The sequence below is a fragment of the Lepidochelys kempii genome, chromosome 1 (genome assembly GCF_965140265.1).
Source record: "Lepidochelys kempii isolate rLepKem1 chromosome 1, rLepKem1.hap2, whole genome shotgun sequence".
NCBI classification, from domain to species: domain Eukaryota; kingdom Metazoa; phylum Chordata; order Testudines; family Cheloniidae; genus Lepidochelys; species Lepidochelys kempii.
The window spans coordinates 193,453,173-193,478,902 of NC_133256.1; the positions used below are offsets into that span (position 1 = coordinate 193,453,173).

Genomic DNA, 25,730 nt, shown 5'->3' on the forward strand with positions numbered 1-25,730 from the left:
ATAGGGTGGACCATGGTTACCTCCTGAGCACTCTGCGGGCATTTGGCTTCGGACCCCAGTTTGTGGGTTTTCTCCAGGTGCTGTACGCTTCCGCAGAGTGTCTGGTTAAGCTCAACTGGACCCTGACCAAACCAGTCAACTTCGGGCAAGGAGTACGACAGGGGTGCCCCCTCTTGGGCCAGCTGTACGCTCTGGCGATCGAGCCCTTCCTCTGTCTCCTCCGCAGGAGGTTGACAGGGTTGGTGCGCGGGAGCCGGAGCTGCGGCTGGTCCTGTCGGCGTACGCTGATGACATGCTCCTCGTGGTCCGGAACCCGGGCGACTTGGCGCGGGTGGAGGCTTGCCAGGCCATCTGTTCGGCAGACTCCTCTGCTCGGGTCAACTGGGTCAAGAGCTCTGGCTTGGCGGTAGGAGACTGGCGGCAGGCAAGCTCCCTCCCACCTGAGCTTCAGACCATCCAGTGAGCACGGGTCTACCTTGGCGTTTACCTTTTTGCCATGCATCCCTCTCTGCCGGAGAACTGGGAAAACTTAGAGGGCAGGGTGATAGAGCGGCTCCGGAAATGGATGGGACTACTTCGATGTCTCTCCCTCCGAGGGAGAGCGCTGGTACTTAATCATCTAATCCTGTCCATGCTCTGGTACCAGCTCAACACCCTGGTCCCGGCCCCGGGTTTCCTGACCAACCTCCAGACATCGATTCTGGGGTTCTTTTGGTCAGGAATGCACTGGGCCCCTGTAGGGGTTCTTCATCTACCCCAGAAGGAAGGAGGACAGGGCCTGAAGTGTCTGCACACTCAGGTCCGCGTCTTCCGCCTCCAGGCCCTACAGAGGCTCCTTTATGGTGCAGGCAGTTCGGCGTGGAGCATACTGGTGCACGCCATCCTGTGCCGCATCCGAGGGCTCCGATATGACCGGCAGCTCTTTTATCTCTGTTCGGGAGGTCTTCCGCGAGACCTCTCTGGGCTGTTGGCTTTCTACCAGGACCTCCTCCAGACTTGGAAACTGTTTTTAAATACCAGGTCCGTGGCGGCCACCGAGGGGGCAGATCTCCTCGCGGAGCCCTGCTACACAACCCCCAGCTCCGTGTGCAGGTGGCGGAGTCCCGCTCGGTGCACCAGAGCTTGATCCTGGCAGAAGTCACGAGAGTCGGAGACGGGCTAGATCCCCTGATGCTCGCTCGGCGCATGGGGCTCTCCAGACCTCGTACCCCCTGGCACGTACTTCAGGAGGCGAAGGCCACTTTGCTGCCCGCTGCTAGAGCTTACCTTGATCAAGTCCTGCTCAAGGGCATGCCCCGCCCACGCTCTGCCCCAGGCCCACCGGACCTTTTAATTGGACCCCTTCCCCGTAGACCCAATCGACCCCCTCACCCCTTTACGGCGAGCCGGCTGCATGAACTGCAGCTGGTACGCTTCCAAACCGCGCCAAGGAAACATCTATACATGCTCATGCTCCACACCCTTCACGCCCTCACCCTAGTGTCCCGCCCCAACACAAAGTGGCGAGACCTTCTGGCACCTTTGGAGGGTGAACAGCCCCGGTGGGCCAGCCTATATTCCACCTGGGTTCCCAGGCCCGTCGGGGACATCAGTTGGTGGCTCCTTCACGGAGCTGTGAGCACTGGCACGTACTTGGCGCAGTTCAACCCCATCCCAGATACTTGTCCCTTTTGCGGTGTGAGGGAAACCCTGGCGCACGTATATTTGGAGTGCGCCAGGCTGCAGCCCCTGTTCCAGCTCCTCACAAATCTTTTATTACGTTTTTGGTTGCATTTTTCCCCTCACCTTTTTATTTATGCACTCCCCATCTGTGGCCTCACAAATTCGCGGGATCTCCTAGTTAACCTCCTCCTGGCCCTGGCTAAAACGGCCATCTATAAAACCAGAGAGAGGAGGTTGGCCGATGGAGTCTCCTGTGACTGTGGGGCCGTTTTCCAATCCTCGGTCCGTTCGTGTATCTGGGCGGAGTTCCTCTGGGCGGCGTCCACCGACTCCCTTGATGTTTTTGAGGAGCGGTGGGCGCTGTCCGAGGCTCTCTGCTCAGTGTCCCCGTCTGGCTCCCTTTGTTTTGACCCTTTGATTGGGGGAGAGAGTAAGGAACCCCAGCCCCAGCCATTGCTGCTGCGGACACCACCACCTTAGAGGGGTCCTTTCACACGTGGGTGCACATGACCCCCCGCCCAGGTTGTCCACCTCACAGCCTGCCCCTTTTGTTGGGTGCTTTCAGAGGAGGGAATTGTTGGTGACACTCAGGCATGGCGCCAGGTAACTCGAAGGGGTGGCAGACCTTGAGAGTCAATGAAGCCGCCTCGCTCTGGACCACCAGGTAACTCGGAAGGGTGGAAGACCATGAGAGTTGAGGAAGAAGCCCACTGCTCTGGGCCCAGGCAAGCTTGAACACTTCCCTCCCCTGAAGCTAATGAGAAAACAATTGTGATTGGTTGCTGTGTTACACTTTGCATATGCTGTTGTTTTGTTTTGTAAGTATGTTATGCAAATAGAAAAAATACCTTTTTTGCTTCAAAAAAAAAATTACTCTCCTGTAGCCATCTGGCCTGAACCTGTCACAATATATATATATATATATATATATATATATATACACACACACACACAAGGCTAAAAATATATAATAAAATTTAACCAAAACAAGAGATGGTGGCAGTTATAATAGGGCGTGGTTATGAAAGGTGCCACCAGTCAGGGTATCTTACACAGGGCTCCAACAGAAAAAAAAAGGTTAGAAACTACATCTATAGAGAAAGTCATAAACCACGATATAAGCACAGGACGCAGAGTTATTTGCAGAGGTGATAGTGAAATGGGAAACTTTTCAATAGACTTAGGACTGTGTTTTTCAGTTTCCATTTTAAAGATGCAGAGAAACAATAACCACTAAGCACAGATTTTATTAATAGGATTTTATAGTTGTACATGTGCCCAAAGCAATGACTAGACACATTTTAAATAAACAGAAAGGACACCTGGATTTACAGTATTTAATAAATGATAAATGTAAATAAGAATGACAATGAGGCAGACCTCAGTTTGGAAATACAGATGTTGTCAAGAGCTTCCTCAAGTCAGTCTTCCTGTCCAATATTACTATTATAATAGCTAAAATGAGAAAAAAGGCAGAATGTTTTTTAATCCTGAGGGAGGGGGCAATCAGGAAAGAACATCTTTTGAAGATGATTTTCAGAAAAAGAAAACTAAAGCTTGGAAATAAATCATCCCCAAACTAATTGGATTTCCATGAAAACAAAAAATGCATCAAAATATTGAATATTTAACTTTTAGCCTCTAAGAGTAACAATGTAAGGAGAAAATTCTGCTCTTAGATCTCCATGGTAAGTCTGAATTCCAATATTCTGCATCCATCCTATGCATGAAGCTCATGTTTTGGAGACATACAATTTAGTTAATGTGAGGATAAGTAGCTTTCAGTACTAGTACTAAACCTTCAGAGAGAGCTCTGGTGAGAATCAAGGGGTATAGATGTAAAAAAGATTTTTTCAAATAAATATGTAGAATGGGTTTTTATGTATTCACTGTTGTTACCTATCACAATTTTATTACAAGCCTCACAATATTTGGTGTTTTTCTTAGCTGTCCTGGAAGTTATAATTAAGGGAGACTCTCAGATTTCATTTTTAAAAAAGTAAAAAACATACTTTTTCCAGACCTCATGGCTGTAGAGAAATACCTGTAAATGTGTCAGAGTAGCAGCCGTGTTAGTTTGTATTCGCAAAAAGAAAAGGAGTAATTGTGGCACCTTAGAGATTAACCAATTTATTTGAGCATAAGCTTGTAGCTCACGAAAGCTTATGCTCAAATAAATTGGTTAGTCTCTAAGGTGCCACAATTACTCCTTTTCTACCTGTAAATGTGACACTTAAGAGGTTTGAAACCCAGCATGCCAATAAAAATATCCCAATTGATTGTTAAAAATCTCATGACTTTTTGGGACCTAACTTTTTGACTTTGGGGTTGGCAATACAGTGTACATCAGTAAAACAGGCACAACAAAATCCTTTCTATCTGAGGGGCAGATTATAAAAAGTGCCCCCTACCCAGAAGCAGGATCCTTAGTGTAAAACAGCAAAGCCCTCTCCCAATGTGTAAGAGGGCTTAGGGCAGATACTCTGGGCCTGGCTCACCATAGGACAGACTGGTTTCAGAGTAACAGCCGTGTTAGTCTGTCTTTGCAAAAAGAAAAGGAGTACTTGTGGCACCTTAGAGACTAACCAATTTATTTGAGCATGAGCTTTCGTGAGCTACAGCTCACTTCATCGGATGCATCCGATGAAGTGAGCTGTAGCTCACGAAAGCTCATGCTCAAATAAACTGGTTAGTCTCTAAGGTGCCACAAGTACTCCTGTTCTTTATAGGACAGACTGACTCCCCCACCCTACAGAAAACCTAGATCTATCCCCGTCAACTCCTTCCTCTTTCTTTCTTTCTGTCTGTCTGTCCCCTCTTCCCCAACACACCTTTCCCTCTCCTGCAGCACCCCAGGCTCCCTAGTCCATCCACCAACCCCTTCCTTCCTACACCTTTCCTCCCCCATCCTTCCACTTGCCCCTTGCCCCTCCTCCCCTAGCTGTCCCCCTCCCCTTAGCCCCTGCTTCTTCTCTCCCCGCCCCTCCATCAAGAAGCACAGAAATAGAAACCAGAAGGAAAGAGGTGGCACCGGTAGCCCCGCCTCCCCCCAGGCTAGCACTTTCATTGGCCCCTTCCCCCATCAATCCTACTCTGGAGGCCAGCCTATTGTCCCTCCCCTCGCCCGTCCCTTGCCTTCCGAGGGGCTCAAGCCCGTTCAGCCCAGCCTTGCCTCCCACCCATTTGCTGCCTGACCTGTCAAGCAAGCCCTGTCCCCCCCTTCCGATTGGCTAACGTTCTGAGCCTTAGGGTCCCAACCCCCCCAGGAAAGCGCCCGTTCTCGCCTCCTCCTCTCCAGCGCGCATGCGTGGGAGTGAATGCTGGGCTCGGGGAGCGTGTGTATGTTTCAAGGAGAGCAGCGGCGGCGGCGGCGGCAGCAGCTGGAGGGGGAAGAGGGAAGAGCCAAGCCCAGCGGAGGAGCGGCGCTTTCGCTGAAGCCTGTACGCGCCTCACTTTCCAGGAGCGGGGTAGCGCCCCCCCCCCGCTTTATGCAGGCCCCCAGCCACATGGCTGGCGAGCGAGAGACCCGGCGGCGTGGTGTGAATTAACTCTCCGTGTTTTCCTGCGGGGGCAGCGGCCGCCCCCGCGCGGCAGGCGGCTCCCCGGGGCGTCCCACTTGCTCTGCTCTCGCTGCCTGCCGGTGCGTGCGAGGGGAAGGGGGCGCGTGTGGCTGCCGAGGGGGCAGAGCGAGAACCTCCGGAGCCGGGAGCGCGGCTGGGATTTAACACGCTGCTGGGGGGGGGCGCGTCCTTGCCTCTGGGACTGAAGCCAGGCGCGGAAGGTGGGAGGGAGAAAAGAAGGAGGGGAAGACGTATTGGGGGGTACTACTTTTTTGGCTCCCCCCCCCCCCACCACCATCTGCTCAGACTGGACAGAGAAGGGGGCAAAGCTGTCGCTCCTGTGAAACAAAGCTTCAGGGAGCTTGGATTTACAGAAGAAATTTCCTTCTTGCTCTTTAGGGTTTCCCCCTTCTTCACTTTCTCTCACTCTTTATACAAGATAATACACCGTATGTATGGTTCATTTTGTTGTCCTAAACATTTGCTCCTCCCAGGCTTGTTGGCTTTGTTTTTTTTTTTTTTTTTTGGTAACTTGGCAAATGGCAGTCCATATGCCTTTGTTGTCTGGTGACAAGCTTGTGTCCCTGGTGAGCTGTGTGTGTACATGATCATCTGTACGTTTATTGGAGTCCTTGGAAAACCCAACAGGGGCGTGTAAAGTGATCTTCAGTGGTGTTAGGTTCACCAGTGGCTTTTATTTCTTTATGAGGAAGCTAGGGAGGGTGGAAGCAGAAAGTGTAGGTGTGGGTTTGTTTTTGTTTATGGGGTAAAAGTCTGTGTCCACACACAAGTGTAAATTTATCCTGTTTATGTTTACATTGATGACAAATCTAGGGTCACTTGTCAGTGTAAACTCAGCTCAGGTGGGTTTATACTCTTCATCAACAAAAGTTAAGCCAGTTCCCAAACATACTCTTGTTGTTTCCTGACTGGGGAAAGGAAAGGGTACCTCGCTCTATGGTTTTGTTTCTTTATGTCTTTAGGACACCTTATGATAATTCTTATTTCTTTATTTTTGTTAAGATCGGATCCCAGATGGCCAATTCCCTGAATGGCCGGAACCCAGGTGGCCGAGGAGGAAACCCCCGCAAAGGGCGTATTCTGGGCATCATAGATGCTATTCAGGATGCTGTGGGGCCCCCCAAGCAAGCAGCTGCTGACCGCAGAACTGTGGAGAAGACTTGGAAGCTAATGGACAAAGTGGTAAGTTTTGCGTGTGTACATATTGTATTCTCCTGTTGGGGAAGGAAGTTATTTACATGGGTCCATGTGAGAATCTACATCATCCTGCAGATTTTATTCCTTTGCCATGTGTGTCCTTCTTCGAAAAGAGTGGGACTTGCCTTTTAGGTCAGATAAACCTATTGGTTCATTTTGCTGGCCTCTGGCTATGGGTTTTTTTTAATCTTGTTTGAGTGGGGAAATGCACGTTTGCCTTAAGTCCTGCTGCTCTTGTTGGTCAAAGTCCTTCAAAATAACTCAGACTTGTAGAGCTGTTGTGAAAAAACTGCTTCATTTATTTCTTGTGTATCAAATATTCCTTATGTTTCAAAGTGGTCCCGTTTACTCAGTCTGCAAACAAAACCTCTTGCGCATGTAACTTCAGTTAAGCTAATCATGCTATAAAGCACTCTCATGACAGTCGTATGCATACTGTACATGTTTGTAAGAATTGTGCCTGAGGAGGAAATCACTCTCTGATTATCCCTTAATGGAGTAAACAGATGAGTTAGAAATCCTTTATTTTTAAATCCTTTGTCTGCATTTTTTGCATGAATTTTTTTAAAAAGTACTCGTACATCTTCTTTGCTTAACTATTTATTTTGGAGCTGGAAATGTATTTTATTGACAGTTATTGTTGGTTGGGGGTAGGGAACATTGCTTTATAGATCTTGTAGCGTCTGCATGTTGCTTTCTCAAAGTCGCACATTTTATTAAACTATACAGCGGAAGTGACAGCTTTCTATAGACTAAGTTCAAATTAGCTAAAAAGGTGCTGTACTAAAGTTAGGAATAGTTTGTTTACTAGTTTGGGTAACAGTCCCAGGAGGCAGAGTGATTTGGTAGATAAGAGCTTGATTTTTGAGGATAATCAACACAGGGAAGCTTTCCTTTGAAATGATTGAGGTTTTAATACCTGGTAGTCTCAGGTCCTAGAACCAAGGGAGACGTGACTCTAAGGCTTGGTCTAAACTACAGAGTTAAAAGAAAAGGAGGACTTGTGGCACCTTAGAGACTAACAAATTTATTTGAGCATAAGCTTTTGTGAGCTACAGCTTATGCTCAAATACATTGGTTAGTCTCTAGGTGCCACAAGTCCTCCTTTTCTTTTTGCGGACACAGACTAACACGGCTGCTACTCTGAAACTACAGAGTTAGGTCGACATAACGCAGCTACACCACAGTGTAAGTGCAGTGCCTACACTACTGCCTTGCTCCTGCAGATATAAGTGCCCTACTACATGCACATAAAACTCCACCGCCACAAGAGACGTAGGCCATATGTTGCTGTAGTTGGGGCAACGCAGTGTCTTCTTCACGTTGGCGGTTAGCTGTCATTCTTGTCCCTTTTATGGCTCTGGGCCAGATTGCTGTCTCTGCTCCAAGCTGAGCTGTCACCCAGGCTCCCCACTGGGAGCCCTACTGTTCCCCGGGATCCCCGCTCCCTGCCGGGAGCATAGCAGCCAGACTCTAGCTGTGGATCTCCCCACTGAAGATGAGAAGCCCCTGGTGGCTTCCCCCTGCTCCCAGGAAGCAGGAAGGCGAGAAGCTCGGGAGGGCAGCTGGGGTCTGGGCAGTCTCTCAGCCCCTCCCCACTGCCCCTTGTAAGTCAGTGGAAGTGCTGCATTGGCCGTAAATCAATCTAACTTAGGTCGATTTAAGATTGTAGTTTAGACATGTCCTAAGGATCTAACTCTGATGTTGACTCTGACTTTGGAAAGTTAACTTAACTCCCTGTGGTTCATTTCACTTATTTTTAAAATATAAGCATTTTAATGTAGAGATCCATGTGGTGGTATATAAATGCAAAATATTTATTAATATTAGGAAAACTTGATGCATCTTGCTAAATTAGAATGATCAGAATCATTTATTGGAACCTTATTTGCCATTGCATGCTTATACCACTAGAACAGGGGTTCTCAGACTGGGGGTCAGGACCCCTCAGGGGGTTGCGAGGTTATTACCTGGAGTGTTGTGAGCCACCATCCCAAATCCCGCTTTGCATCCAGCATTTATAATGGTGTTAAATATATTAAAAAGTGTTTTTGATTTATAAGGGGGGGGGTCCACACTCAAAGGTTTGCTATTTGAAAGGGGTCACCAGTACAAAAGTTTGAGAACCACTACACTAGAATATTACTTCTATTTATTAGAACAGCCCCTAAAGCTAATTCTAAAGGGCAACCTAAATGGGTGCTACTCCAAAGACTTCAGTGAGTTGTTTCTATTACTTCCAGATCTGAATTTGGTTAAGTTCTGTAAATAGGGAATGTGTCATAATTAATATAAAAATATAGGCACTTGGAGGCAGACACTACTCTTCATACTTTTCAAGATGTTTTCATCTTGAAAAGATGGCATCTGTCTATATCATGTTTGAAACAATAGAGGGAATGTACAGTTTGATATTTCCCTCTTTGCAATAATATGTCAGTCCATGCAGAAAGCCTTACAGTGCGTTTTTCCTTTGGTTAGTTTGAATCTTAATCTCATAGTTTAGAATTATGGATTGCTGTCACTCAGCTTGCATAGAATAACTTTGTCATTATTACATCAGTGCATCAAAACAGACTGTGTGGCCTGTTCTGCAGAATTATTTGGAAAGGCTGCACTTTGGTTTCTTTTTGGTTTCACTGGATAAGTGTCCTCAGTTTGGTCTTCAATGTATCCTCTTTAAGATGCTGTCAGTTAATCAAATTTCATTTCCAAATTACATTAAAGTATACCAGACAGGGTGATGTAATGGTGTCCAAATGCTGTAACTTGCTTGAGTTAAGCATTTGGTACTTATAGTGAAGAGAGTGCATTTGAATAAACGTAACGTGTTGGCAAATAACCAATGTTAAGTCTTCTCAGCAGTAGGCAATGGAAGGTAAATTTCTCCTCTATCTAAATCAAAACCAGGGATTAAAACCAGAAATAGTTAAAAACCTTCCCAAGTAACTGTTGGTTTAAATACCGTTGTGCGCCTGTATCCTGCAGTCTGGTGAATCTGTGCATATACATACCCACACAGAGTCCCAGTGAACTCAGTGGGTCTCTGCATAATCATATGGGTCCCCACTCAGCGATCAGACTGTGGTTTCAAGGCCTAAATAACTAGTGGTTAATATTGGTCTTTAACTATAATCTCTCCTCTTTCTCTATCTGTAGAGGACAAGACAGAGAGGTTGTTTTGCCCAAGGACACAGAGAACCACTGTCAAGACTGGGTTTAGATCTCGGGCGTTTCTGTTTCCTATGCTCCTCTCCATGCTGTCCCTGCTTTTTCTCATTAGTTGAGATTCCATATATGAAGTAACTTGAGTAGCAAAACACATTTGCTGCTCCATTTACAAGCATTGTGGGATTATCCAATACTACAAAATTATGCAAAGTAAAATAACTATATTGTGGGATTAGGGTTTTTGGAGAATACGTAATGCTGTATGTAAAGTTCATTAGCAACATCATGCAAATCTTCATGTGTATATTACGTGCCATGACTTGGAATTGTTATAGTTAAGGGTCTGTCAATTTTGAGACTTCATAACTCTGTTTTTCATGGTTTTATATTTTAGCTCTGAGAACAGGATTAAGGCTGCAACTTCATATACAGTATCTCACCTTGAAATCTCTTTGGTACCAGTTTTAAACCCCCCCACAACTTTCCTTTGGTAGTTGAAAGAATCCTGTCAAAATTGATAGAACAAAATGTGATGGCATGACATTCTAGATAAAGTCCCCTCAGGTAAATATTTACTACTGAGGCTACTTGCGAAAAATACAAAATTAATTGTTCCTGATGCAGTCTCTGAGTCTTGTAGTTACAAGTAAACAAATCAGTGCATGTGGGGCAATGTCAAGCTGAATCTAAATTTACTTTTTATAAAGTTTACTGATACACAAAAAAGAGTTAAGTTCTGTTTTTTTTAACAACTCCTGATTAACAGTAGATTTAATATAAATTTTTTGTATTTCTGTGTAAACTCCTCTTTTTGAATGGACAAGCAGTACTTACATCAAAAAGTTCTTGAGCATTGGTTTATTTCATTACTTTGTATAATACCAAGGTTTGGGTGATGCTCCTGTTTCATGTTCCAGAAAGCTGGACATAATTTCCAGTGATAACTTTATTATGAGTCCAAAGATATCTGATGTATTCACTAGCACAAAACTTAATTCTTTGATATAGTGGATGACAAAATTTTCTCAAAATAAGATGTAGCACCTATATATGAGAACTGAATCTGAAATTTATTAATATTGGTGCAATAATAAAATTATAATTACAAATCATTTTAAGTCTTTCTATAAAATGTATTGAAGATACATTGGAAGGGCCTTCTAACATCTGATGATATTGCAGCAAAATCATAAGCATAATAGATTTCAGAATCTAGAAAACAAAAGTGCATTCCTAAAAGGAGCATGCCTTTATCTTGAGAGTAGCAGGGGAAACACCTACCATGTAAATATGAGAGTAGATTAACACTTTTAATAGTCTGGCTATTAAGAGCTGGGAGTTCACATTAATTTTAAGTGTTAGTGAAATTGTGAAATGTTTTGAAAGAATATTGTATTTGTGCTCCCATGTATGAGTGCTTCAACTTTCGATCGCTACAGGGTACTCTGAAGTACTAGGGGGAAATATGGTGAAGTAGCAGGATAGAAAGTAAAATTCATATATAAACTGTATTGTTGCTTTATCATGGTCCACGCCATAAATTTTATCCAGAATGGAAAGCAGGAAGAGCAATTTGATTTGCTATTTAATATAGTCTAAGAGCAAAGCACAATGTGTACTCAAAGCTTGCGCTATTGGCTTTGTGATTATTGAAAACCACATTACTAAAAGTGATACTTTTTTTTTTTTTAAAATGAGGGGATGCCAAAATCCAATTTTTTTCTCTAGCATCCAGTGTCTCTATTGAGTACAGTTAACGAGTGTGAAACCCAATGTATACATTCATTATTCTTTATAACCCTCAATGTAACATATAACCTCCAAGTCACTTAACTTCACAGTACCACAAAGGAACCAATTAAGTAAATCATAACCACAGTGTTCTTGAGTATATGAACTGGTCGTTACACTGTGTTTTAAATATTGATTGAAAGTCTTATGTCCACACACCTCTCTTGTGTGGAGGAAAAAATGATAAAAAATTAGTTACAGAGAAAATCAGGTGAAAAACCAGGGGAGTTTCCCTTTGCTGGTTTCTGAATATCTATGTGGCAGATATGAGGCATGAACAGCTTATCAAAGCACTGCACTTTTTGCTTTTAAAGTAACACCGCTATATTTGCATCCCCATGCCCATATTAAAACAAGTACCGTTACAGTATGGAAGCTGTTGAATCCAGGATATGAGAACCCACTGTTCCCTCGGGTTGAAGTCACATAGCAAAGGCCTCTTCATCCATTCTGGTGAGATGATGACATCTCTTCCAGATGTCTTTTGTTTTTTCTACATCTTGGTAATTTTACCCATCTGCAATGAACAATGCCAATGCATTGATAGTTAATGCTGTCTTGGGGGCAGTGGGCTTTGGTGGGTGATTCTGCACCTTGTGATCTCACCATTTTCCCGGTAGCCAATCCGCCATTTCGTTCTTCAGGATTCATTCTTTAGGATTTTGTGTGCTGTGGCTTTCTGGAGATCAGAAGTGTTACAATATCTTGCTGCGTAGCCACTTTCAACCCATGTGTGGTATTCTGAGCCAATTTGTTTGAATCTTGTGGTGGTTTTGCACTGTGTGGCAGAAGATGCGGGTTAAGTAGAGCCTTTCAAATTGTAACCTTGGAAATATACTAGTAACTGATACTCTTAATTGTCCCGTCCATTGGGTTCAGCTGATTAGAGAGAATTTAGTAGGAGTCATAATCAGCAGATTACTAACAGCAACAGAATAAGTTACTTTTCTCACATGGTCCTCGACCAGCATTTTGGCATTTAAACATATCCTGGTGTTTAAGTGTTGCCGTGCTTTGCTTGACAGTGTAAAGCTGTTTTATCAAAGCATTAAAACTGACCTTTTAAAAACAATTTTTCAAAAAGATCATTGTGGAACAAACAGAACACACACGGTTTTCTACATGAAATCAAATGGCTATATAGGTGCAATGGAAATCTCTTCCCTCTAATCTGAAGAGACTTTAAAACACTGTCTAACTTAGTCATATTTGTTTAAAAAATGTTATCCTACTTCAAAGTGTTCTGTGTCTAGGTACTTACTGTATATGACTCTCGTCAGGACAGTCACTGAGCATCTCCCATGTAGTTAAAGAGAAACAAAGTGAATGCTCTCTTTCCCTTCCCTGCCAGTAAGATAGAACTCGAATAGGTATCACCTTTTTTTGTATGTGCAGGATTAATTTTTTGAGAAGAGCTATTGGGAGGGAAAGCTACATAGGCCCAAATGCAAAGCCTATTTCTTCTAAGGCCCTTGAAGGTTGTATTCCGTGTCTCTTGCAGAGACAAATTCCATAGTCTAGGTCCAGTTCCCCTGAGAGTTTGCCTCCAGTCTCATGAGGGTCTCCCACACTGACTGTTTGAGCCAGTGAAAAGAAGCTGTGAAGGGAAGTCAGAGTGGTGGAAAAAAGAGGATGTGATGTCTAGGGTAGCTCTGACCAATCCCATGGAAACCTTTCAATATAAGAACCCCATTTAATTCACATTTGGTTATTCCATGTGAACTGCAGTAGTCAAGCCTGGAGGTAACAGATAGAAAGATCACTATGACCAAATCTGTTTCTGATAGCATGGGGTGCATACTCTGGCCATGCATTAGAAGGAAGTAGGTGCCCCAGTATCACAGCGATTAAACATGGTGGTATATGTTGTTATCCTGTTATGAGTAGGCTACCTCAAGGATCTTATATACACTTTGACATGCCTCAATCAAGGAAAAGTTTCATTTTCAACTTGTTGAATGTTGGTTTTTGTTTTTTTTTTTGATAGACTAAATGCTTACTAAATACCTACATGCTTAATCCAAGTCACAATACAAAAGTAATCAGTGATCTGACTCATACCCTATGCTAGTGCTAATGTGAGGTTTGCGTCATAAAGCTCAGCCTGCTGTGTCTTTGTTTTTCAGAAAGGTATGTACTATGAGAGCTCGGTTGCTTTAGGAAGCCTTTTACGTCAGCTGTTGTCATTTCTTGTTGATTACTATTAATGTGAACCCTTGTGGTAAGTCTCAGGACATCCTGACTCTAGGAGCCATATGGTTTACACAACCATCTCTTTACAGACACATTTCCTCCATACTGCAATCTGGTCCACTGTAAAAATAAGTGTAGAAAATCCTTCACAACCTTAGTGTGTGGGTGCTTGGACTCTTAAGCATTTGAACTAAATTCTATCACTTGTTTTGTGATAAACGAATTAAAATGATAAAGTTAAGAGGAGTTGAGTTTTATTGTAGAAATATTTTTGTATAACTGAAGGGCTTTGCTAATCTTGAGGTGTCTATTACTGTTCTGTAATTGGTCTCCATATAGTCTGCAGACAGTGAAGAATGGTAAACCAGATTGACCACAGAATCCTGTTGTTAGCTATATATGACTGTATTGGACTAAAAAAGACTTTCTAAAGCACCAGAAAGAGGAACTGAGTCTTGTTTTTTCACAGTGTGCCCTTTGTTCAACTGTCTGGCCATCCAGCCACAGAAAATCCTCAACCAAAATAAGCAACTTGTGTATATACAGGCAGCATACCCTGTGAAATAGCGTGTTCACCTTTCTGGTATACATAAAGCCACCTTTCTTCCACTTACACTAGTATGACTTTTCTCCTTGTGCAGCATGTCTTTCCACATAAGAACTAATTATTTTAATCATCCAGTTTCCTTAGGAGGAATTCAGAGTAGATAATTTCAGTTTAATTTTTAAAAAGTGGATCAATTTAGCATGATTGTAACTTTCTGGGTTTGTTTTTTGCTGATATGTTGTCGGAATAAGCACTCTTTCTCAGGCTAGAAGCTTCAAGGAGCTTCAATCACCTCTATTTGTGATTCTAAAATCCCTCCCATAACAAGTAACTGACACACATCATTTTTACTTCAGATAAAGTGAAAGGGTGAGTCTTCAAAGAGGAAAACTGCTGTTGAAAAATATACAAAGTGAATGAGGGCCAAGAAAAATAAGGGAGAAAACTCTTACAAATCTAATGTTTAAATGCTTCCCCTCTGTAATATAAAAATTTCGCATCAACAGTTGTCAGTTTGAGTTCTGCTGTTGCGGCCTACTAGGGTTAGTAATAAGTTTTAAAAGTAGGAACTGAATTAAATTTTGACCCGGTTTTACGATATATGTGCATAACACTTCCATTCAGAAAAACTGCAACGTGCTTTCCTTCTATCTCCACTCCTGCCAAATATGGAATTTTCCACTCTGTTTATGTTGCAGCATGGAATTAGTGACAATTTTAAGGTATGCTTGGTATCTCATGACTTTGGAGGGCTAGAAAGTCAGTCTTTGTATCACAGGAAATAGCTTAGAGTTTCTAGGGGGATGTCTCTTCCCCTGGAATTGCCCACGATATTGGACTTTGAACTCATGAAATTAGTATGAATAGAAATTTTGTCCCAGGCAATATTTGAAGGTTAAAATACATATTTAGTTACTGTAACAGGGTCAGTATCTGCCTCTCATGAGCACCCCCTTTCTCGTGAGCACTCCCTTTCTCAGTGCCTGCAATCTCTTAGTTCTGTTCAGCAGGGTGGCACACACCTCTCACAAGCTACACCTCCAGCCGATTGGATCTCTCGTCGCGTCTTCAGCGACTCAGTCCTCTGGTCCAGCCACCTACACTGTCCCTGTAGCCCTCCCTGGGCTCCGGTCCTCAGTCGGCCCTACAGGGCTGATCTCAGTACCCTAGTTGGTGAGTTTGCATATGAAGGTTCCTACTCTGGGGTGGAGCAGCACCCCCATGGCTTCCTTCCTGGGGGCTCGTCACCTGCCCTTTAGTTCTCTGACCCTGGGCTCTCCAGCTAGGTCAGTCTAGATCAGTTCCCTTCCAGGGGTAACAGTTCCACAGACAGTCTCTTCCCTGGGCCTGTCTTTAGTGAGTCCTGGTGACTGGCCAGAAACTATTCCCTCGCTTCCCTGGTCCCTGCTAGCAACTATCCGCCTTAGCCCTCGCAGCCAGCCAGGAGCATCTCTTTCTCCCGTAGTCCTAGCAAGCAGACTGCACTCACTCTGGCCCTACAGCTCCTTTTTATATGAGCTTGCAGCTTCTCTGATTGGCTGCTTCTCCTCAGCCACTGTAGACTGCTTGGAGGACCTCTCTATTGCTCCTTTCCTGGGATGGGTGTGGCAGGCCTCTGAGGCTCCAGCAGGGGGCCTTTGGGCCTAGTCCACCCCATCACAGTTACATATTAGTGATTTAGTCACATTACCTTAAAAAAAAAAAAAAAAAAAAAAAGCAATCCTCAACTCATGCCTATAAAACCTGTATATCACACTTCAATTTATTTTCTTTCTCATAAGTATTTTCATTGATTTACTACATACATATGCACACACTCTACGTAAGTATACTACAGTAATTACGTAAAGAATCACAAATATGGGGACCGCTTAGTTCATTAGTGAAATACAGCCATCTGTAGGGTGGAATGCAGCAGCTCTAGGGAACTAGATGCGGATGATACTAAACTGGGAGGAGTGGTAGATACGCTGGAGGGCAGGGATAGGATACAGAGGGACCTAGACAAATTGGAGGATTGGGCCAAAAGAAATCTGATGAGGTTCAATAAGGATAAGTGCAGGGTCCTGCACTTAGGACAGAAGAACCCAACAGACTAGGGACCAAATGGCTAGGCAGCAGTTCTGTGGAAAAGGACCTAGGGGTGACAGTGGATGAGAAGCTGGATATGAGTCAGCAGTGTGCCCTTGTTGCCAAGAAGGCCAATGGCATTTTGGGATGTATAAGTAGGGGCATAGCGAGCAGATCGAGGGACGTGATCGTCCCCCTCTATTCGATATTGGTGAGGCCTCATCTGGAGTACTGTGTCCAGTTTTGGGCCCCACACTACAAGGAGGATGTGGATAAATTGGAAAGAGTCCAGCGAAGGGCAACAAAAATGATTAGGGGTCTGGAACACATGACTTATGAGGAGAGGCTGAGGGAACTGGGATTGTTTAGTCTGCAGAAGAGAAGAATGAGGGGGGATTTGATAGCTGCTTTCAACTACCGGAGAGGTGATTCCAGAGAGGATGGTTCTAGACTATTCTCAGTGGTAGAAGAGGACAGGACAAGGAGTAATGGTCTCAAGTTGCAGTGGGGGAGGTTTAGGTGGGATATTAGGAAAAACTTTTTCACTAGGAGGGTGGTGAAACACTGGAATGCGTTGCCTAGGGAGGTGGTGGAATCTCCTTCCTTAGAAGTTTTTAAGGTCAGGCTTGACAAAGCCCTGGCTGGGATGATTTAATTGGGGATTGGTCCTGCTTTTGAGCAGGGGGTTGGACTAGATGACCTCCTGAGGTCCCTTCCAACCCTGATATTCTATGATTCTATGAACTGTGTGTCAAGTCTATACAGTAATTTAGAACAGAATAATGAAGTAAAATACCATCTTCAATTGAAATTACAGGAGAATTTAAGTAGCCAGAATAGAACTGCCTTTAATTGGTATATGGTCAGAACGCAGGACTAAAATTCTACTCTTTCAAAGTGGATAATGAGCATCATCTTGAACTTTGCATCTTTGGTGGCATAGTACCCCCTGCAAACATATGGGACATTAGTTCAGTTCTAGCTTGGACTGAAGAATGCTGCCCACCGGGTCATTACCACAATTTCTTACAGCATCTGGATTTACCTGGATATTTTTTTTTTTTTTAAATCCAAGACTGGTCAGGCCTAAACCTACTTAGTTACGAGAGCTAACAAGATCACAAGACAGTTTAAAAAAGTCAATTGTGAAGGCAGTAGTTTAAATAAGTATATACATTCCCCATAGAGGAGCAGGCTGTCGTGGTTGGTGTATGAAGCACTTTGTATGGTAGATTTGATTCAAATAAATATGTACAAAATAGATATTTAACTATTCATTTGAAGCATATTCCGTTTGTCAGTTGTTTTTAAAAGGAAATTAACTGAAGTGTTTATATATAATGGGTCCCATTTAAAAACTTAATGACTCAAGGTGCATGTAGATGCCATCTTTTAGTAGAACCCTGAAGTTGCAAAAGTTGAGTTTATAGTAAAGCCTTTTTTAGTGTCTCTGTAGTATATGTGGTGCAGAGCAGGCAGGCAAAGGCGTTCCTGTTAAAGGAACACGTGCATAAAATGTGGAGAGGAGTGGCTAGGACTACTTGATCCTTACGAATGCCAATAGAAGGTTAAGTTCTCCATAAACTAGACAATAACAATGATGTCAGTGGCATCGTATGGGATATAAGTTAAAGCAGAATTTTAAACCTTCCCTGCTTGGAGGCCTGAGAATTATACTTGCCTCTGCTTATTTCAAGATGTCAAATCATTTTTTGCCCCTACACATTTCTTTCAGATGTGGAGTGATCAGAGTGTGCTTTTTTTAAACACTGTTGTTTTTGCTTCTAGGTCAGACTGTGCCAAAATCCCAAACTTCAATTGAAAAACAGCCCACCTTACATACTTGACATTTTACCAGACACTTATCAACATTTGCGACTTATACTGGGCAACTGTGACGACAACCAGAAACTTGCACAACTCAGTGAGAATGAATATTTTAAAATCTACATTGACAGTCTTATAAAAAAATCAAAACGGGCTATAAGACTCTTTAAAGAAGGCAAGGAGCGGATGTATGAGGAACAGTCTCAGGACAGGTAAGAGAAATATTTACACATCAATGCAGATTGTCTTGCTTGTCTGCATTTTTAACATTGTTTATATCCCCACTGTTTTGACATTTAATTTATTTAAAGAGGAAAATATTTATTGTTTGGATGCAGTGACCCTGCAGGTCAATCAGTAATTCAACTGGTTTTGTTCCACTAGGTACTCTTTGTGTCACTGTACATGAACTTAAAACTAAGTGCATTTCCTTTATAAAATATCTATTTCTTTAGAATTACTCCTTCAGCTGACCTACAGTGTGTAGCTCCTTTCCTAGGAGAGACCGACCAACCCTCTTGTTAGAGCATTGCCGATGTAATCTACTTCTTACAAAGAGAAATTGAGAGATCCACTACGGGATATTGACTGACGTTTTCCCCAGCAATAAAATGGAACAAAACTGTGTAATGCTTAGAACTTCTGGAGAGATCACAGGTTGCATAGGGTGCTGATCCTTCAGAATGGTGATGAGTACTGAGTAGCCTTTTGAAAGGTCTACCTGATTTCTGCTTTGCTGAGAGCTGGTGCTGTTAACAGGACACTGTTGTGCTGTTAATGTGTGTAGCAGTGAGTATGCACTTTCTTGTTTAGCTTTTAGCTTAACTTATTTCTTCAGTTTTACTGGGTGCTCACTTCTGGTTTAGAAAAAGTATGTATGAGGGTGCACTTGTATCATGGGTCTGCGCTTCCATAATGCAAGAATCTTCATTGGACTCGCCTTTAGATTTATCCAAACAAACACAAGATATATTTTTAGGGTTATAGTCTACTGGGGGAAACGGAGGATTGCCTCCCTGCCCCTCTTTCTGCACCTGAATTCAGGACCAGTGCGGCAGTACAACAGTTTCAATGCTGATGAAACTCTATGGACAGAAGCAGTGAAAATGAACAAGTTCTTGTAGATGTCTCTGCTGTTGCTACCACTGATTTAGAATGTTTTCCTGACCAATCTGCTGGAGAGTTAAAAGACCACAGCTTTATGATTACTGCAATCCCAAATATTAGCTCAAACTTGGTTAAATTCTAGAGAATAAAAAAATAGCCCACTCCCACACCTGCAGTTGATTACATTTGAGAGACTGCATGTCTATGAAGACTTTCGGACTAATTTACTGAAAGAAAGAAAATGTGATATTTGAGTCACTTTAGTGGTAAGAAAGTTCTTCTGTCTTAGCCATCTTCAGTATGGGTCCATAAGCAGCTGAAGGGATGTTTTCACTGGAGATTGTGATTTCTAGCATTCTGTAGGTAGCGTATGCAGAAGTCATTGTGCTAGAAAGGAAACGAAAACTTTTATGGTAAGGGGAGATTGGACTTAAAAGACTGCACCATGTAAACAGATTTTATTTTAGTTGTGGGTTTGCTACAATACTTGCAATAAATTAAAGCAATTTTCAGGTCCCTTCTTTCAAAAACAAAAGCCTGATATGGTTTGTACGGACACTCAAACCTTCCTTGAGTGACTATATAGGTTAGAATGGATGTTAGAGGGGTTTCCCTTCAGTTTTCTACTTCAAACCCTGATAATAGTGATGATGGTGACACAAATGTATTTTGTGAAGCAGGCGGTGTATCAAACTCCACATTTCCTTCTCCTACCTTTTACTAACTGTCAAGGTTTTTTTGGTCAGTCTCGTAAGTTGACCTCAGAAAAAGTATTGAAAAGCAAGCCATATCAATGCAGCGTGTTGGCCACCAGTAGCTATTTGAAGTTTTGTTGTGAATTAGTACCTCCTGGAAGTAATGATTCTCCTCTTCTGCTTGTCTGATATGAAGTGAAGGTAGGAAATGGGATGACTATAGTATAGAAGAATCAAAATACCAAATCTTCAGTGGTACACCTGTTACTTGTGTTTAAATAGGCAGTGCTGGTGTGTGTATATTAGACACAAAGGGAATTTGTGGTCTGCATGCAATTTTTGTACTGATTTAACTATTTCAGTTAGGCATATGATTTTTCTACCTAAACAGTTAAATTGGTAACCCCCCCCCACTCATATGGATCTAGCTATATTGGCCTAAAGGTGTGTCATACTGGTATAGCCTATTCCCCCTTCTCTGACTGGAGTACGCAAACTGTTGTAAGCAACTTTATGCTGATATAACTGCATCCATGCTAGGCAGTTGTATCACTGTATGCTAGTATATTTAAAGAAGTCCAATTTTTCTTTGTAGACAAGTCTTAAGATAACATGCATATACGAACCTAACCAGGGAAAAGCTGCTACCGCTAAAAGACTAATCCTTGGAATGATATTGATTTTCCTACACTGACTTAATTCTGAAATACTGTATAATTTAAGACTTGAAACTTTTGAACGCTTTAAAGATTGAGATATCACTTCAACAACTCATGCCTCATGGAGCATTTTTGTTGACAATACCATAAAAGAATGGTAATCTAGATTTCCTAAACTATTTCAGTGCACTCTGTGTTCTGAGAGTGCATTGCCTGTGTATGTGAACATCTACCAAGAATGTGTTAGCAGTGATATTTAGTTCTATATGTGAGTGTCCCGCCTAAAAAGTTGAATGAAAACTGCTTAACTTGCCAAGTCCCATATTCAGGGCTGTCTTTCCCCTTCCTAACAATTATGGTCTTGGCAGGTAAGTAAAGAAGGATGATGTTATTTTTAACTTTTGTTTCTAAATGTATTTGTTTCAGGCTAATACAGGATTTCACAATGCTGTGAGAACATAAAAGAACTTAATTTTTTCTATTCCCCCTCCCCCCACCCCACCTTTTTAAAGGATATTGTCAACTTGAAATCTAGTCAGTTCTCAAACAAACCAAAACCAACAACAAAAATGATTAAAAGCAGTTTGACTCCTGGCCAACTGGCCAATTTTTGTGGGTTTACAGTCACTTTCTCTTTTGTAATTGGTACGTGTCTCCCTTGTTGCTGTGAAAAAGACCCTTGTGAAAAGGGGAAACTGACAGTTTGACAATATGTGTGTGTATTTCTTTGTTTACTTTTAATATAAAAGGAAACTGACTGGAGAAATAACCTTTTTTTCCCTGAACTTTCAGTTTTAGTAATGTTACTTGTAATGATATAGTAGGCTTAAGAAAATGATGATAGAAATAATGACTTTTTGATCTGAGGTGAACACTGTTTATGATAAAGAACGGGTAATAAATATTAGCCCCGAAAGATCCTGTGAAGGAAGTAATGTAGTCACCCATTTGGATCATATGCGCATCTTAAATAAAAATTCATGATGAAACTATGGTATGAAATAATTAGTTTACCAGATACTAAAGTGTACATGACCATTGTGTAAGCGCTTTTGACTCATGTATATTTTGGTTGTCCTATGGGATAAACGTCTTGCTAAACATTGATGGTAAAAGAGAATAAATGACCTATGTTCATTAATTAGTTTATAATTTGGTGTATGATGATCCTAATCCTTTTCTCACTTCCTGCTGTATTAAACAATTATTTTCTCATATATTCCTCTTTTTTATGAAGTAGGATATACAGCTATCTCTTTTCATCTAAAAACTTCTGCTCAGTCAGTATCTAAAATAAGGACTCTGTTAATCACAATTCACTATGTACATAACTTTTCATATAGATTTTCTTTTATAATTTAAAAAGGGGGTTATAAAAAAGCCTATTAAAATTATTGGGTCAGATACAAAACAAAAATGGCAGTTTTCTATGCTTTGATGGGCCTTGTTTTTGCTTTTCATTTATTAGGAAGCAGACTAAAACTGGAAAGCATCATTTATGTGAAATATAAGATTCTGTTTGGCTTGCTGCATCCTAGAATTGTCCATCCAAAAAACATAAGACTTCTGCTGTCTGTTTTTTTCAGTCAGGCACAGAATTTAAATTATCATAAAAAGAAAGAAGGGGTTTGGAAAAGAGGTGAAGGGCAAGTTACATTTATGTTCATTAAAGATGTTGAACTTATAGGCTTGGAGATTAAAACCACTTAGTTCCAGTGTAGTATGAAAGATGACAGGGTGAGTTTCCCTCCAGTACCCTGCAAATCATGTCCTGGAAGAGATGCCTCCGAGTGATGTAGGTTATTTATATTCCAGCAGTGCCTGCCTTGCGGTTCGTGCTGTGTATGCATACCTGGCAGTCTGAGAGGACAATCAGCAAGTGAAGGGTAACTGAGAGTGATAAACTATACAGTCAAAATATATACCTATTTTTATAAATCCATCACTGCCCTTCAGTCTACCCTAGTGGTCACCAACCGGTAGGTCGCGATCAACTGGTCGATTGTGGAGCCTCTGCTGGTAGGTTGCAGTTTCCAGCTGCTAAAAGTCTGGCAGTGCAGCAGGGCTAAGGCAGGCTCCCTGCCTGCCTTGGCCCCGCACCAGTCCTGGAAGCGGCCAGCACGTTCCTGTGTGAGGGAGGGGGGAGGAGAGGGGGTCTCTGTGCATGGCTCCTGCCCCTAGGCACTGCCCCCACAGCTCCCATTGGCCAGGAATGGGGAACTGTGGTCGATAGGAGCTGCAGGTACTGCACCTGCAGGGATGGGGAGTGCGCAGAGACTCCCTACCCACCCCCCCACCCCCCGAGACACACAAGGACGTGCCATCAGTTTCTGGGAGTGGCTCAGGGCCAGGGCAGGCAGGGAGCCTGCCTTAGTCCTGCTGTGCCACTGTCTGGTGGGAGCCCACACCCTAACCCCTGCCCCAGCCCTGATCCCCCTCCCAGAGTCAGCACCGCAAACCACCTCCTGCCCCATCCTGGCGTCCCCTCCTGCACTCAAACTCCCTCCTAGAGCTTGCACCCCTGCCCCAGGCTCAGCCCAGAGCCCCTCCCACACTGTGAATCCCTCGGCTGCAGCCCAGAGCCAGTGTCCCAGCATGATGAAAGTGAGTGAGGGTGGGGGAGAGTGAGCAATGGAGGGAGGAGGGATGGAGTAAGCAGGGCCTTGGGGAAGGGGTGGGATAGATCCTGGGCTGCACTTAAATTCAAAAAGTGATCTTGTGCTTAAAAAGGTTGGAGACCACTGGTCTAGCCAATGTCAGCTACTCTCTTGTAGGCGACACAACAAGGGTTATAGGTGCGTATATAAGAAAAAGCCCCAAACGTTCGGACTATCCATATGAAATCTGGACATCTGGTCGCCCTAGTGTAGACACTGGTTGAATTAACAGACTTTGAACTGGAACATCCAGATATTGATGACATGGTATTCTCAGTGAAAAGCTTTCTACTCTGGAAATTACCGTCATCCTCCTCTCCTTCCTCACTGTGACAAAGTCAGAGTTTCGTGTTGAGATGTTTACGAGGGTATATCAAGTTTAGGGGAGTTGGAAATTCAAGTTCAAATTGTTTTGGCTGATTTTTGCTTCAGTAAAGGAACTTAGACTTTGATCAACAGATTCATTATATTAATTGAATACAGACATTCAAGAAAGACACTAATTGGGATGCTCACAGCTGTCCTTAAAGAAGTAGTCTTTGGCCACCAGTTCATTTCACATCGACAGCTGAGCAGCTGTTGAAAGGTAAGGACATTTGGTGTCGGCCAACCTACGCTGGATTTGAATCTGTGACCTTGAGGTGAAAAATTCCACATCCCATTAGCAGTCCCCTGAGCCATCCAGTTTTCCAGACAGTTGATGTCTTTTTTGTCTTCAGTAAATCCTGGACTGAACAGTTCAGTCCAGAGTTACGTAACATAAAGTAGGATGAATCTGTGCTCTGTTGTGATCTGGCAATTCCTATATTGAGGCTAAGTCTAAAAATTTAATTTTGTTTCTGAAACACATTTTATTCTGATTAGTTCAGAAAGAGAAGCTTTGAAAAGAAAGCTGAGCAGCTTTCACTGGAATCTAGGCATCAAAGCCCTTCCCTGTGATTTAAGTAGTCACTTGCCATTTTTATAAGTTTATCTCTATTATTTTTTAAGGGAAAATAGGAAGGTTTCCTCTTCTTTCTTTGCTGCTTGTCCCCCTCCCACGTCTTGTCCCCCATTTTGGATATTTATCAACCTCTTGAATTGGTTTTCAGTACCACAGGCAAGATTTTCTGTATCAATTTTAAAATAGATTAAGTAACTGGAAGATAATTAGCAATGTTTTGTAAAATAAAAATGCAAGGTGAAGAAAACCTCTTTTGAGGTAGGAGGGCAGGTGGGTGGGTATGCAGGAGTTGAAAATGGAAATTAGATTCTCTGACAACTTTTAGGTTGCAGTGAGATTCCGCCCCCACCCCCTGACCTGGAACAAAACAGTGTAAGAAATCATTTTTGCATACCTTAAGCATGTGAATAATTGAACTTGAATTTTGCAGAAGTAAAAACTGCTTGCTGTTTTCTGTAGCACTAATCTAAATTAAACAAGAAAGGTTATTTAGACAAACACACTCTTCAGAGAGCCAGACAAAGAGAGTTTTATTGCAGAGGGCAGGTGAGAGCATGTAGAGGCCACAAAATAGTGAGTTAGTTTTATGACAGTTTCTAGCCTACTTATGGACAGGTAGGCTACATTGCAAAATGAGAACAATGTATTAACAGCAAAAATAACCAAATGGTAGTTATTAATTCAATTTGGAGAGAAGGAAGAACAAGGTTTAAAACCACAGATCTTTTTGATTTGAAAATGTTTTTATTGCCTTAACTCCAGATCCAGAAGGGCAGATGGTACATTTGCCTAGTTGCTGTTTTCCTATGGAACTTTATTATAAACATGAGGCAGCATTTTCAGCTTTCATATAAGCTCTCATTTAAGAGTTTTCCTGAATATGGTATTGATGATCAAAACTGAGCACGGTTCAGTCATCTGTGGTGGGAAATCCAGGGCCTAATTCTCCACTGGTTTCACCTTGCATAATCACTTACACTGTGCTAAGTGGGTATAAAACGCTGTCAAATCAGAATGGTAGCATTATACACCCACTTTGCACAGGTATAAATAAATGTACTCCTACAGTATTGCATAAATGGGCCCTCTAGACTCTCCATTTGCTGTTTGTTAATCTCCTTTAAGGATGCAGAGCTGTTGCTTGCTTTAGGACTAAGAAAGGCAACTCATTTGATGTCCATCCTAGTTGTGGAGTTTCAGCAGAGAAAAAGGTATTTGAAAGGGTTTCAGCTGGAGAAAAATGGGTGGTTTTCTGGGGTATGACTCATGAGCCACTCCAGGCAGCATGACACAGTTGGAAAACCATTTCTAGAGAGTAGTTATCAGTGGGTTCACAGTCAGGCTGGAAGGGCATAACGAGTAGGGTCCCACAAGGATGGTTCCTGGGTCCCGTTCTGTTCAATATCTTCATAAATGATTTAGATAATGTCAGAGAGCCCACACACAGTTCGCATGATACCAAGCTGGGAGGGGTTGCAAGTGCTTTGGAGGATAGGATTAAAATTCAAAATGATCTGGACAAATTGGAGAAATGGTCTGACGTAAATAAGATGAAATTGATAAGGACAAATGCAAAGTGTTTCTTCCTAAGAGGAGTAATCAATTGCACACATACAAAATGGGAAGTGAC

General features: G+C 42.7%; 1 protein-coding gene across 4 annotated transcripts in view; it reads left to right on the top strand.

Moving 5' to 3' along the window:
- The first annotated feature begins 4,959 nt into the window (after positions 1 to 4,959).
- CBLB (Cbl proto-oncogene B) overlaps positions 4,960 to 25,730 on the top strand; it is a 194,944-nt gene continuing 174,173 nt past the window's right edge. Inside the window, exons 1-3 of one of the 4 annotated variants that reach the window (XM_073306576.1) lie at positions 4,960 to 5,102; positions 6,246 to 6,425; positions 18,001 to 18,251. In XM_073306576.1, coding sequence (XP_073162677.1) covers positions 4,980 to 5,102; positions 6,246 to 6,425; positions 18,001 to 18,251 — 554 coding nt within the window. In that variant the 5' untranslated portion in view covers positions 4,960 to 4,979. Of the gene's footprint in view, positions 5,303 to 5,492; positions 5,672 to 6,245; positions 6,426 to 18,000; positions 18,252 to 25,730 lie in introns of those variants that run through there. The other 3 variants (XM_073306566.1, XM_073306585.1, XM_073306595.1) reach the window with 3 other exon arrangements.